Here is a 14,176-nt window from a genome sequence, read left to right on the forward strand (position 1 = left end):
TCATTCGATTTTTCTATTTTTCTCAAAACATAACGTCAACCACCGCTGGTATTTTTACATTCCTTATACATACATACATATATATATATATATATATATATATATATATATATATATATATATATATATATATATATTACATAGAAAAATGCCAGCATGAAAAGTAATATGGTTAAGATTTAAACATGGAAAAATAAAAAGACTCGTTGTTAAAACTGAAAAAGGAAAGGGCAAGATATTCTAGTAAAAAATATAATAAATTTATAACTTAAAATATTGCAGCATTAAGAATTTTTAAAATTCAATTTATAACATTATATAATCAAATCTTAATGTTGCACTATTTTAATTTATAGTTTTATTATATTTTTGCTAGATTAATTTAAGCACAAAATGGCATGTTCCCACTTCTTGTCCTTCAATACTCTCTGACGGTTTATTGTTTATGCCCGATGATTTGGCATTTATGCTCACTTCATTCATTTATTCAAGTGGTGCCCGTCCCGGATACAGGTATTTACGATTATGGCTCAATTATATTGTATCAAAAAAAAAAAAAATATATATATATATCTATATCTATATATATATATATATATATATACATATATATATATATATTTGATTTTGGCATTTGTGTTCACTTCATTCATTTATTCAAGTGGTGTTCTGCCTAGTACAGGTATTTACGATTATGGCTCAATTATATTGTATCAAATATATATATATATATATATATATATATATATATATATATATATATATATATATATATTTGCAATAAACTAACACATGCTCAATCAATTAGCAATAAACTAACACATTCTCAAAGGAAAAAAAAAGCGAAGCCTGAGATGGTGGATCTACTAGAAGTCCACAAGACTAGAGAAAGACTTTAGTTAACACAGAACAATGACCTTGAGGTCGAGGGAAAAACTGCGCATGATGGCTAAAAGGCAAAAAGATTGAGACAAAAGAGGATGCTTAACGCTTCAATAAATGTTTTATTCGGCTGATTATCAAAAAGGAATACAACTAAAGAAATTGCCTGTCATAATTGATATTAAATTAGGAAACATCAATTACGTAATTTAATTTAATACGTGGAATACCGAACAAATGCCAAACAAATACAATATTTCATTTATTCAATTATTCATCACACGTTGTAGCATAATATCGCGCTAATTTAATCAAGATATGATGTCTGTTTTTATATGTTAAGATATGTGTGTGTGTGTGTGTGTGTGTGTGTGTGTGTGTGTGTTTTGGGATACTTTTGAATGAAATTCAATTATTCATACGAACGTGCATTTTTACCTAAATGCGAGTTGGGAATGCATTTCCCTTTTACCAATATAGTACCCCAAAATGGAGAGCGGCATATATATTGTTTTTAAAATATAATTATCCACTGACACGTGCTTCACTGGATTCAGCCACTCTTGGGATTTGTACATAACTAACAAACAAGTAAATGGTTTTCAATAAAAAAAAAAGAAAACCGTTTTTTACTAAACGAAAATAGAATCACGTCTTCTTTTCTATAGAGACAAGTTTACCGTTCCACCCAATATATATATATATATACAGGGTGTCCACAAAGTCTGGCTACATTATGTAGCCAGACTTTGTGGAAGTATCCTCTAGATTATGTAGCCAGACTTTGTGGGCACCCTGTATATATATATATATATATATATATATATATATATATATATATATATACACGTGTGTCTGTGTATATATATATATATACACGTGCGTCTGTATATATATATATATATATATATATATATATATATATATATATATACAAATATATAGATATATATATTAAAATATAATTATACACTGACACGGGTTTCGCTAGATTCTGCCACTCTGATGAATGGTAGACGACGAAACACGTGTTTGTGTGTATATATATATATATATATATATATATATATATATACATATATTGGTAGTTTATCCATTAAAAGGCGTTGAGTGAAATTTGAAAATTAAATAAGATACGTGTTACATTGAACACTTTCAATCAAAATAGCTGCACCGCGATTTTCTTTTTATCTTTATAAAGTAAACGAGTGTTTATTTTTAACAGAGAGATATATTTCAGAGATATACACTCCTTTTTCAATATATATATATATATATATATATATATATATATATATATATATTCTCTTATTCTTTGCCATGGTGTCGAATGGAAGAATATGAAGTCCACGTGATGTTAGCTGGGGATTTATATGTAGCTAGATAATAACGTGTGGTCGCGCGTGGTTTGACAATCTGGGTAGATTGAAAAGGGAGTGTATTCTCCGAAATGTATCTCTCTCTTTAAAAATAAACACTCGTTTATTAGTCACGTGCAGGCGATTCTATAAGTCACTCCGTCGGTCTGTCGGTCGGTTTGTCCGTAACACTTTTGTGCTTGGAATTTTTGGTTAAGATCAAAGGTCTGTTGTTAATAGATGCTGTTTTTAGCTTTTTAATCTTTTTTTGGCCTTTTTTGCCAAGATCAAAGTGTAGTATCTGTTCCGGCAGATGCTGCACTTAAGATAATTTGTACCAGTCAATGGAGGGGAAACCCTCTATACTGGGACAATTATTATTTTTGGTAACCAGAGTGACCCCTTTTAGGGGAGCTGGTTTTTACCTCACATTAAAAACGGCCTTGTGCCTAATTTGCTCAGTGGGGGAGCAAATAAATACCATCTGTTCCGGCAGATACTGCAAGCTAGGACTAGCTATGACTAGCAAGGACCAGATGTGGGGGCAACCCCACATGCCTGACCTTTAACCAGCTCCCATTTCCCACCTCTCGGGAGCTGGTCCCCTTTTTCCCTTCCCCCTCCCTTCACTCCTCACATTAAAAATCGGCCTTGTGCCTAATTTGCTCGGTGGGGGAGCAAATAAATACCATCTGTTCCGGCAGATGCTGCAAGCTATGACTAGCAAAGACCAGATGTGGGGGCAACCCCACATGCCTGACCATTAACCAGCTCCCATTTCCCACCTCTCGGGAGCTGGTCCCCTTTTTCCCTTCCCCCTCCCTTCACTCCTCACATTAAAAATCGGCCTTGTGCCTAATTTGCTCGGTGGGGGAGCAAATAAATACCATCTGTTCCGGCAGATACTGCTAGCAAAGACCATATGTGGGGGCGACCCCCACATATAAGACCTTGGTCAATGTAGGGGCAACCCTTCATACCAATTGTCACTGTCCAGCTCTCCTACTCCCCGGGGAACTGGTCCCCATTTCCCCTTCACTCTTCACATTAAAAATCGGTTTGTACCTAATTTGCTCGGTGGGGGAGCAAATAAATACCATCTGTTCCGGCAGATACTGCAAGCAAAGACCATATGTGGGGGAAACCCGACATATAAGACCTTGGTTAATGTAGGGGCCACCTTTCATACCAATTGTCATTATCCAGCTCCCCTACTCCCGGGGAGTTGGTCCCCATTTCCCCTTCACTCCTCAGATTAAAAATCGGCCTTGTGACTAATTTGCTCGGTGGGGAAGAAAATATATACAAACTCCACATATAAGACCTTGGTCAATGTAGGGGCAAACCTTCATACCAATTGTCACTATCCAGCTCCCCTACTCCCCGGGGAGTTGCTCCCCAATTCCCCTTCACTACTCACATTAAAAATCGATCTTGTGCCTTATTTGCTCGGTGGGGGAGCAAATGAATACCCTTTTCTTGGCATTTTGGCCAAGATCAACGTGTAGTAACTTTTCCCGCAGATACTGCAAGCAAAGACCATATGTGGGGGCGACACTACATATAAGACCTTGGTCAATGTAGGGGTAACCCTTCATACCAATTGTCACCATCCAGCTCCCCTACTCCCCGGGGAGTTGGTCCCCATTTCCTCTTTACTCCTCACATGAAAAATCGGCCTTGTGCCTAATTTTCTCGGTGTGGCATCAAATAAATATCCCTAAATCAAATAATTTTTGTGATATAAAGTCGGGGATCACTTTCCTGTATAAATTTAATGTAAAATTCTCACCCACTTTAAAACCAGTCAGTCTCAAAGCCATTCGAGTCATTCTCCAGATCATTCAAATTGTTTTTGAAGGATTCCAGTTATTTTTTAAGCATTCAAGTCATTCTTAAGGTCATTCAATTCATCCTTAAGTTAATTAAAGTCATTCTAAGTCATTTACTTTTTATTTATTTACGTCATTTCAGGATATTTTTCGGTCATTTTAGTTTATCTTTAAGAATTTCATGTCAATCCTACATTCACGCATTCGTTCATTACATGAGAGCACGCGACTAATGGCTATCGGCCTTGTTTTTATTAAGGTAAAAAAAATCGCGTTGCAGTTATTTGGCTTTAAAGTGTTCAATGTAATACGTCTCTTATTTATATTTTTTATATATATATTCAAACGATATAAGGTTTGAAATTGTCCGAATAGTTACAAAACGATTGTAACGAATAACGAAAAGACACAACTTGTAGCTATCAATCTCAATCCGATCTTTGTTGTCTTTATTTTGTGAAAACAATATATATATATATATATATATATATATATATATATATATATATATATATACATATATATATATATTAAATAAACATTAGTACTAAAGTGAGTTCGAGAGAGCGAGAGAGAAAGTTGATGCATTAATTGCAGGTGATTTGATAACTTACTTATTATATAGTTTTCTAACGAATGATAAGAATATATAAAAATTAAATAAGATTTTTTAATATAGTTTGAAAGGTTAAAAGCTTCCAAGACTATATATACATACATACACACACACACACACACACACACACATACATATATATATATATATATATATATATATATATATATATATATTGTTTTCACAAAATCAAGGCAATAAAGAGCGGATTGAGATTGATAGCAACAAGGTGTCTTTTCGTTATACGTTACAATCGTTTTGTGACTATTCGGACAATTTCAAACCGTATATAGTTTGAAAATATTCACAATAACGGCTTCTCTTTAAATATATGTATATATATATATACTGAATGCCTATATATATATATATATATATATATATATATATATATATATATACACCGCATGTATATGTCTATGTATACACACACACGTACACACATATACCCCCCACACACACATATATAGAGAGAAATAGAAAAGAACAAACCGTATTATGTGTTCATCAACGTTTCGCCTTTATTATGAGACTTCCTCTGAAGGAAATCTCGAAATGAAGACGAAACGTTGATGAATACATAATACGGTTTGTTCCTTTTTATTTCTCTATTTTGTCGGAATACTATTTCCATTATTTTCATCATATATATATATATATATGATGAAAATAAAAAGTTTAATAAATGAGTGCCGCATGAATTGAACGATAATAAAAAATCGTCGTTTCGAGAAGTCTTCTACGTTCTTTCTGCTCAACAAAACGATTCATTTCTTGAACGGATTGTGACATGTGATGAGAAGTGGCGCTTCTTCGATGACCGGCGACGTTCGGCTCAGTGGTTAAATTTTTTTAGTTATAGTCAATATTGTCTGCTCTTTTTGACTTCCGGTTTCTTACTCTACTTATTGTGGGAAAAAAAAACTCAATCTTTCTGACAATTAACAAGTGACTGCAAGGAAAATTGTAGTGCGCGTGATTAGCGTGGATGTCATTCGCTTAAGAAAAAAAAAAGAGAGAAAAGTCTTAAACTCGAAAAGTCTTGGAACCCTACCGACACGAGACAAAAACGTGTCTTGCGCAAATTGAGACGGATTTGACAATATAAAAAGCCAGCATTTCTTGAATTGGGGATTATTTTTATTTATTTTTTTTGGGGGGGGGGCGGGTTGACGTCGGTGCTGTGTACTTTACAATCTGGTGTCAGATGAAGAAAGCTTGTTAGTGATAACGTTTAAAAGGGAACAGGACAGATTTTTGTTATGTGTGTTTCGATGTGGTGAACTTTGCAATCTGAAAATCATTCTACTTTTTCTTTAACTCAAACATTTAGGAATTAACAAGCGAACATATAAATTTTAACAGGCAATACTCACAGTTCTTCGAGATGTGGCAGGTGCGCAAAGGCATAATCAGACAATTGCGATATTCGGTTCACACTGAGGTCTCTGAAAAATAAAAATCAAATTTCTTAACTTTTTGAGATGAGGATTGATCATTCATATTATTTGGATTCGACAGACTACTGTTCTCATCTTGAGCGTTATTTTTATGTTTCGGAAAATATGAATTTTAATTATGACATAGAGTAAAGAAGCACCTTTTGTGGCGTGGGGGACTGCAAATTGTAGAAAAGAACGAATAAATTGAAAGTAGTCATTATTTGACTTCGTCAGACTACTGTTCTCATCTTGAGTGTTATCCTTAAACACAAATTACGCAAAAAGATTCTGGAGTTTGAAAAGGTACACCTGAAGAAGGCCGATGGCGACATCGGCCAAAACATTCAGCAAGTAAAACCCAAGATGAGCAGAGTAGTCCGAATAATTAAAAGAATTCTACATTTTCTTTCGTACGCATTTGTTCTGAAGACGAATAGGCCTATTAAAGCGAGCAGTTCTTATTGGAAACAGAGGCAATATGGTTGATAAACAAGAGGGCATTTCTTTAAACCTCTGGGCCTGAACATATCATTACTTTATAGATGAACATATCAATACTTTATAGATGAACATATCAATACTTTATAGATGAACATATCAATACTTTATAGATGAACATATCAATACTTTATACATAAACATATCAATACTTTATACATGAACATATCAATACTTTATAGATGAACATATCATTACATTATAGATGAACATATCAATACTTTATAGATGAACATATCAATACTTTATAGATGAACATATCAATACTTTATAGATGAACATATCATTACATTATAGATGAACATATCAATACTTTATACATGAACATATCAATACTTTATAGATGAACATATCATTACTTTATAGATGAACATATCAATACTTTATACATGAACATATCAATACTTTATACTTGAACATATCAATACTTTATAGATGAACATATCAATACTTAATACTTGAACATATCAATACTTTATAGATGAACATATCAATACTTTATACATGAACATATCAATACTTTATACATAAACATATCAATACTTTATAGATGAACATATCAATACTTTATAGATGAACATATCAATACTTTATAGATGAACATATCATTACATTATAGATGAACATATCATTACTTTATAGATGAACATATCAATACTTTATAGATGAACATATCATTACTTTATAGATGAACATATCAATACTTTATAGATGAACATATCATTACATTATAGATGAACATATCAATACTTTATAGATGAACATATCAATACTTTATAGATGAACATATCATTACATTATAGATGAACATATCATTACATTATAGATGAACATATCATTACTTTATAGATGAACATATCAATACTTTATAGATGAACATATCATTACTTATAGATGAACATATCAATACTTTATACATGAACATATCAATACTTTATAGATGAACATATCATTACATTATAGATGAACATATCATTACTTTATAGATGAACATATCATTACTTTATAGATGAACATATCATTTCTTTATAGATGAACATATCAATACTTTATAGATGAACATATCATTACTTTATAGATGAACATATCATTACTTTATAGATGAACATATCAATACTTTATAGATGAACATATCAATACTTTATAGATGAACATATCAATACTTTATAGATGAACATATCAATACTTTATAGATGAACATATCAATACTTTATAGATGAACATATCAATACATTATAGATGAACATATCATTACATTATAGATGAACATATCATTACTTTATAGATGAACATATCAATACTTTATAGATGAACATATCAATACTTTATAGATGAACATATCAATACTTTATAGATGAACATATCCATACTTTATACATGAACATATCAATACTTTATACTTGAACATATCAATACTTTATAGATGAACATATCAATACTTTATAGATGAACATATCATTACTTTATAGATGAACATATCAATACATTATAGATGAACATATCAATACTTTATAGATGAAAATATCAATACTTTATAGATGAACATATCAATACTTTATACATGAACATATCAATACTTTATACATGAACATATCAATACTTTATAGATGAACATATCAATACTTTATAGATGAACATATCAATACATATTAATACTTCTTAATACATATTAATACTTATTAATACATATTAATACTTATGAATACATATTAATAGTTATTAATACATATTAATACTTATTAATACATATTAATACTTATTAATACATATTAATACTTACTAATACATATTAATACTTATGAATACATATTAATACTTATTAATACATATTAATACTTATTAATACATATTAATACTTACTAATACATATTAATACTTATTAATACATATTAATACATGTTAATACTTTTTAATACTTATTAATACTTATCAATACATATTAATACATATTAATACCTTTTAATACATATCAATACATATTAATACATATTAATACATATTAATACATATCAAAACATATCAATACATATTAATACTTATTAATACATATTAATACTTATTAATACATATTAATAATTATTAGTACTTATTAATACATATTAATACATATTAATACATATTAATAAAAATTAATACATATCAATACATATCAAAACATATCAATACATATTAATACTTATTAATACATATTAATACTTATTAATACATATTAATAATTATTAATACATATTAATACATATTAATACATATTAATACTTATTAATACATATTAATACATATAAATACATATCAAAACATATCAATACATATTAATACTTATTATTACATATTAATACATATTAATACTTATTAATAATTATTAATACTTATTAATACATATTAATACATATTAATACTTATTAACACATATTAATACATATTGATACATATTAATACATATTAATACATATTAATACTTATCAATACATATTAACACATATTAATACATATTAATACTTATCAATACATATTAATACATATTAATACATATTAATACTTATTAATACATAATAATACATATTAATACATATCAATACATATTAACACATATCAATACATATTAACACATATTAATACTTATTAATACTTATTAATGCATATTAATGCATACCAATACATATTAACACATATTAATACATATTAATACATATTAATACATATTAATATATATTAATACATATTAATACATATCAATACATATTAATACATATCAATGCATATTAATACATATTAATACATATTAATACATATCAATACATATTAATACATATCAATATAAATCAATACATATCAATACATATTAATACATATTAATATATATCAATACATATTAACACATATTAATACATATTAATACTTATTAATACATATTAATACATATTAATACATATTAATACATATCAATACTTATTAATACATATTGATAATTATTAATACATATCAATACATATTAACACATATTAATACTTATTAATACTTATTAATACTTATTAATGCATATTAATGCATACCAATACATATTAACACATATTAATACATATTAATACATATTAATACATATTAATATATATTAATACATATTAATACATATCAATACTTATTAATACATATTGATAATTATTAATACATATTAATACATATTAATACATATTAATACTTATAAATACATATTAATACATATCAATACTTATTAATACATATTAATAAAAATTCTGAAATTTGAAATTATAGATTGTATTGGATTAAGAACAACAAAAGTTAATTCCTTTTAAAAACTTCAAAGGTATGAAATCTGCCAAATTGGGCTCTAATCTTCCTAATTAGGATTGTGCCATATATGGCACGGGCCGCCCTAGAGGGTTAAATAAAGTAATTAAATTAAGATGCGAAAAGGGCATCGGAAAACTGTCAAGAAATTAACGTTCGCTGTAAGGAGTAGATAGGCTCTGTCTATCGCCCGGCTTCCATACTCCTTCTTTGCCTATTAGTCAAGCGCAGAGACACTATCTCAGTGATTCAACAGAAACACCCAGCGGTAGATCTTGTTTCCTGGCTAGGGCAATGAACGCCGTTCTTCCCCATTCCCAGCATGTCCCACCCCTAAAACTGAACATTTGGGAGTGCTTGAGTATAAGATATGCCTACTTGTGATGCATGTCTGAAGCCCCGCATAACCTCTTGTTTAGCTCCCCCTTACCGAAACTCTTAAACTACAAGTATTTTAGTGGTGAATGCTCTGACGAACTGCAATCACTTGTGCCCCCACGACGCGAGCACCCTCGACAAACCCGACAGGCTACTAGATCCCACCCCCACACTATAGAGATCCCTAGATGTAAAAGATCTTTTTACTCCAATAGTTTCTTCCCCAGAACCGCAAGACTCTGGAATTCCATTCCAGGTCCCTGCTTCCCCAACAGTACTGACGTGCAGAAGTTCAAGTGTAACGTGAACCGACACCTTGCTGCCCAAATCCCTACATAGTACCCCAGTAGTTGTTGCCCCTAATAGTAGCCCCCTACACCAAAGTGGCAATTTGCCTTGTTTGGGGTGAAAATGTAATAAAAAAAATAAAAAAAAAGCAACATAAACTACATTGGCTTCATTATTGTTGCGATACTGCTTGACAAGTGTTCCAATACATTGGAGTTTAATCAACTGTTCAATGCAGCGGTTCCCTCTTGTTTATTAGTACATTGCTTTTATTTCATTCTTTTATTACACACTAATAACCCGTAGAAATTCAACAAATGAGAAATATATTTAATCAACAAATATATTTTGTATTAATTTATTTATTCCGGACTATTATTCTCATCTTTATTAGTTGCTGTTTCACGACGTTTCGGCCAACTATTCCTCTGACCTTCATCAGGTTGTAACCGCGACGGATAGGAACTTCGAATCTCCTAACTGCATTCTCAGCAATCACTGCCATCCGTAGTTATCGTCGTCTCACCACGTTTTGGCCAAGTAAACCTCTGGCCGGCTTTGGGTAGGATTGAAACTGCTATCTTCAGACAATGCTCATCTGGAACCGTAGTGATTCAACGTTTTTATCAACTGCGCCACGGGCCCCGGGCCCCGATGGGGCGATCAAGGTTGGAGTTTTGGATCTTATAAATCCACGTTTATTTATTATCTGATCTTCCATCGTCGAGTCCGTGCCAAATGGTATATATATTATTTTACAACAACTAATAAACATGAGAATAATAGTCCGCAATAAATAAATTAATATAAATAATACTCATCTCAATAAGGAATTCCAATTAAAATAATATAAATATATTTTGATAGAGTTATTTTTCTGTATATTTTTGTACAGAAACACGAATAACACGCATTAAATATAAGTTTAACATTTCGATGAAAATAATGTCCATGGGATTTTAAATATTAGAACTGACCCACTGAGATAAAATAATTACTAATAAATACCCAGCAAGTAATATTGTGCTACATAGTTCAATACAAATAATAGAGACAATCTTTAATTTACTCTTTAAGTCTTGCACCGCATGGCACACAGTACTTTTTCCCCGGTTTCTTTCGAATGTTCTCTTTTTACGTAACGATTTGTTCAAGGGTTGCCAGATTTGCCTTTTTAAAAGCAAATATCTTTAATATGGCCTTTTTTGAAGCAGTTTAGCCTTTAAAAAATGAGTTGCCAAATTGACAGTTTTTTAAATATGGTTCTACGAGTCCAAATTCCTTATTTATCCGGTTTCAAGTCTGTTAAGCAAAATGTCACTTGCACACACGTGAGCACACATAAACACACGCATAAACACACACACACACACACACACAGACATATATATATATATATATATATATATATATATATATATATATATATATACTTTGGAGTAAGTGCGCCAACAAAAAAAGTGCTCTTTATATGCGTGGTTGCCAACACATCACTTTTATTTATACAATTATCTCGGACTTGGCTCAAAGTACGGTATATATATATATATATATATATATATATATATATATATATATATATATATATATATATATATATAGTTTGTTTTTAGAATATAATTATCTAATGACACGTGTTTCGTCGTCTACGACTCATCAGAGTGGCTGAATCTAGCGAGATTTGAAATCGCTAGATTCAGACACTCTGATGAGTCGTAGACGACGAAACACGTGTACGTGGATAATTATATTTTAAAAACAATATATATGCCGCTCCCCATGTGGGGGTACCAAATTGATTAAAGGGAAAATTATTCCCAACTGGCATTTAGGTAAAAATACACTTTCGTAAATAATTGAATTCATTCAAAACGTATCACAAAAACAAATAACACACCCACACATTAAGTATTGATTATATAATATATAATGTATAAATTGAATTTTAAAACCATGTATGGCACTCGTCTGTTTTCAATAAAATTCCCCAAATTATCTCCCCTTTCATGGTTTTCATATCTCTGTTTCACTTGTTACTTCTCTTTCCGCGACAGCAGTGAATTAGCAGCAACAGTAGTCGCTGAAGCGACGTGGTTGCTATGGAAATCAGTCATAAAAAGCGTCGCTCACCTTCATACATATTTTTACGATTTTGAACACCAGAAAATTCGTCATAACTTTTGTAAAACTGAACGAAAATCGAAAATTTATTTCACAATATAGCTGAGAAGGTGATCTACAAACTAATAATTGTTTGAAATTTGATCGAAAATGAGTGAGCGGTTAGGCTTTAAAACAGTTCTAAATGACTACAACTGCACCTTGATATATTGCAAACACTGCTGTGTTTTAATTATATATATATATATATATATATATATATATATATATATATATACTAGCATGGATACCCAGCGTTGCCAGGGTCGACATGAAGTTCGGTTTGGCCACACCTGCTATACTAAGAATATTGACCAGTTTTTCATTAATATATGTTAACTCAATCGTTACCCCAAACAAAAATTTCAAAACTAAAAGAACGAATGAAAACACGAAAATGTACCCCCCCCCCCGACAAAAGAAGTACGTGACAAACTCTCCACCAGATATTTCGGCAGAAGGGATACGAAGAGAAGCTATTCTCCAGATATTGAGCACCTATTATTTAGTTTAAGCGAATTTCTTTTATGCTCGCTCAGTCTAGAAAGATTTCTTATAACGGTTTGTTGCAACGAAAACAAACTGTAAATAATTCAGTTTAAAAAAATACCAAAATAGAATTTGAGTTAACCGAAATACAAGTTTTTTATTTTATAAAAATGATGAGTTATGACTTATTGCGTTATTAAAAGAAAAAAAAATTAGTTAAGATGTCAAAAAAATGTGAAGAAAAAACTGGTAAAAAACATAAATGAAAGTTTTTGTTTTTGTTTTAAATAAAGAATCGTAGTTTAATTGGATTATTTGTTTATTTTAAAATAAAAATTCACTGGAGCAAAACGTTAATTGCGAAATTACGGAAATTATTTTATTTGAACTGATTCCAAAAATAATGCTTGAGAGTTTGTGTGAATTATGTTTAGTTTGATTATCCGCCGAAAAAGAAAACAAAAACAAAAAGAAGAAAGTTAGCGTCCAAGGGAAATAACTCCGAACTCAAATAACTCAAACTGTTATATAAAAAAAAATCGCTATTTGTAAAAATAAATTAAATTAAATATGTTATCAATATAAATCAAATTTAAATAATACACTTTAGTAGAACACGTAATACAATTCTCTCACTATAAACAATAATTAACACACCGCTATTCAATAAATCGATTTCCCTTAATGTAATATGCAAATGACGTCATCTCTCAATCGTCTATTTTACACAAATCATACTATATAGGAATGAATGAAGCATTAAAGTGATGAACCTTTTGTATATATTAATCAAATTGTGAAGCAACAAACAAATAGACAGGAATACGAATTTACATATATATATATATATATATATATATATATATATATATATATATATATATAAAAGTGAACGTGTGTGTGTCTGTGTACATTTTCCTTCGCAAT

General features: G+C 30.1%; 1 protein-coding gene across 1 annotated transcript in view; it reads right to left on the reverse strand.

Annotated features, from left to right (window-relative positions):
* LOC145266330 (uncharacterized) overlaps positions 1-14,176 on the reverse strand; it is a 766,230-nt gene that overhangs the window by 415,654 nt on the left and 336,400 nt on the right. Inside the window, exon 2 of the mRNA XM_080121918.1 lies at positions 6,065-6,136. Within this exon, the coding sequence (XP_079978044.1) occupies positions 6,065-6,136 (72 nt within the window). The remainder of the gene's footprint in view (positions 1-6,064; positions 6,137-14,176) is intronic.

The sequence above is a fragment of the Euprymna scolopes genome, chromosome 41 (genome assembly GCF_053919585.1).
Source record: "Euprymna scolopes isolate OS-2025 chromosome 41, ASM5391958v1, whole genome shotgun sequence".
Taxonomy (NCBI): Eukaryota; Metazoa; Mollusca; class Cephalopoda; order Sepiida; family Sepiolidae; genus Euprymna; species Euprymna scolopes.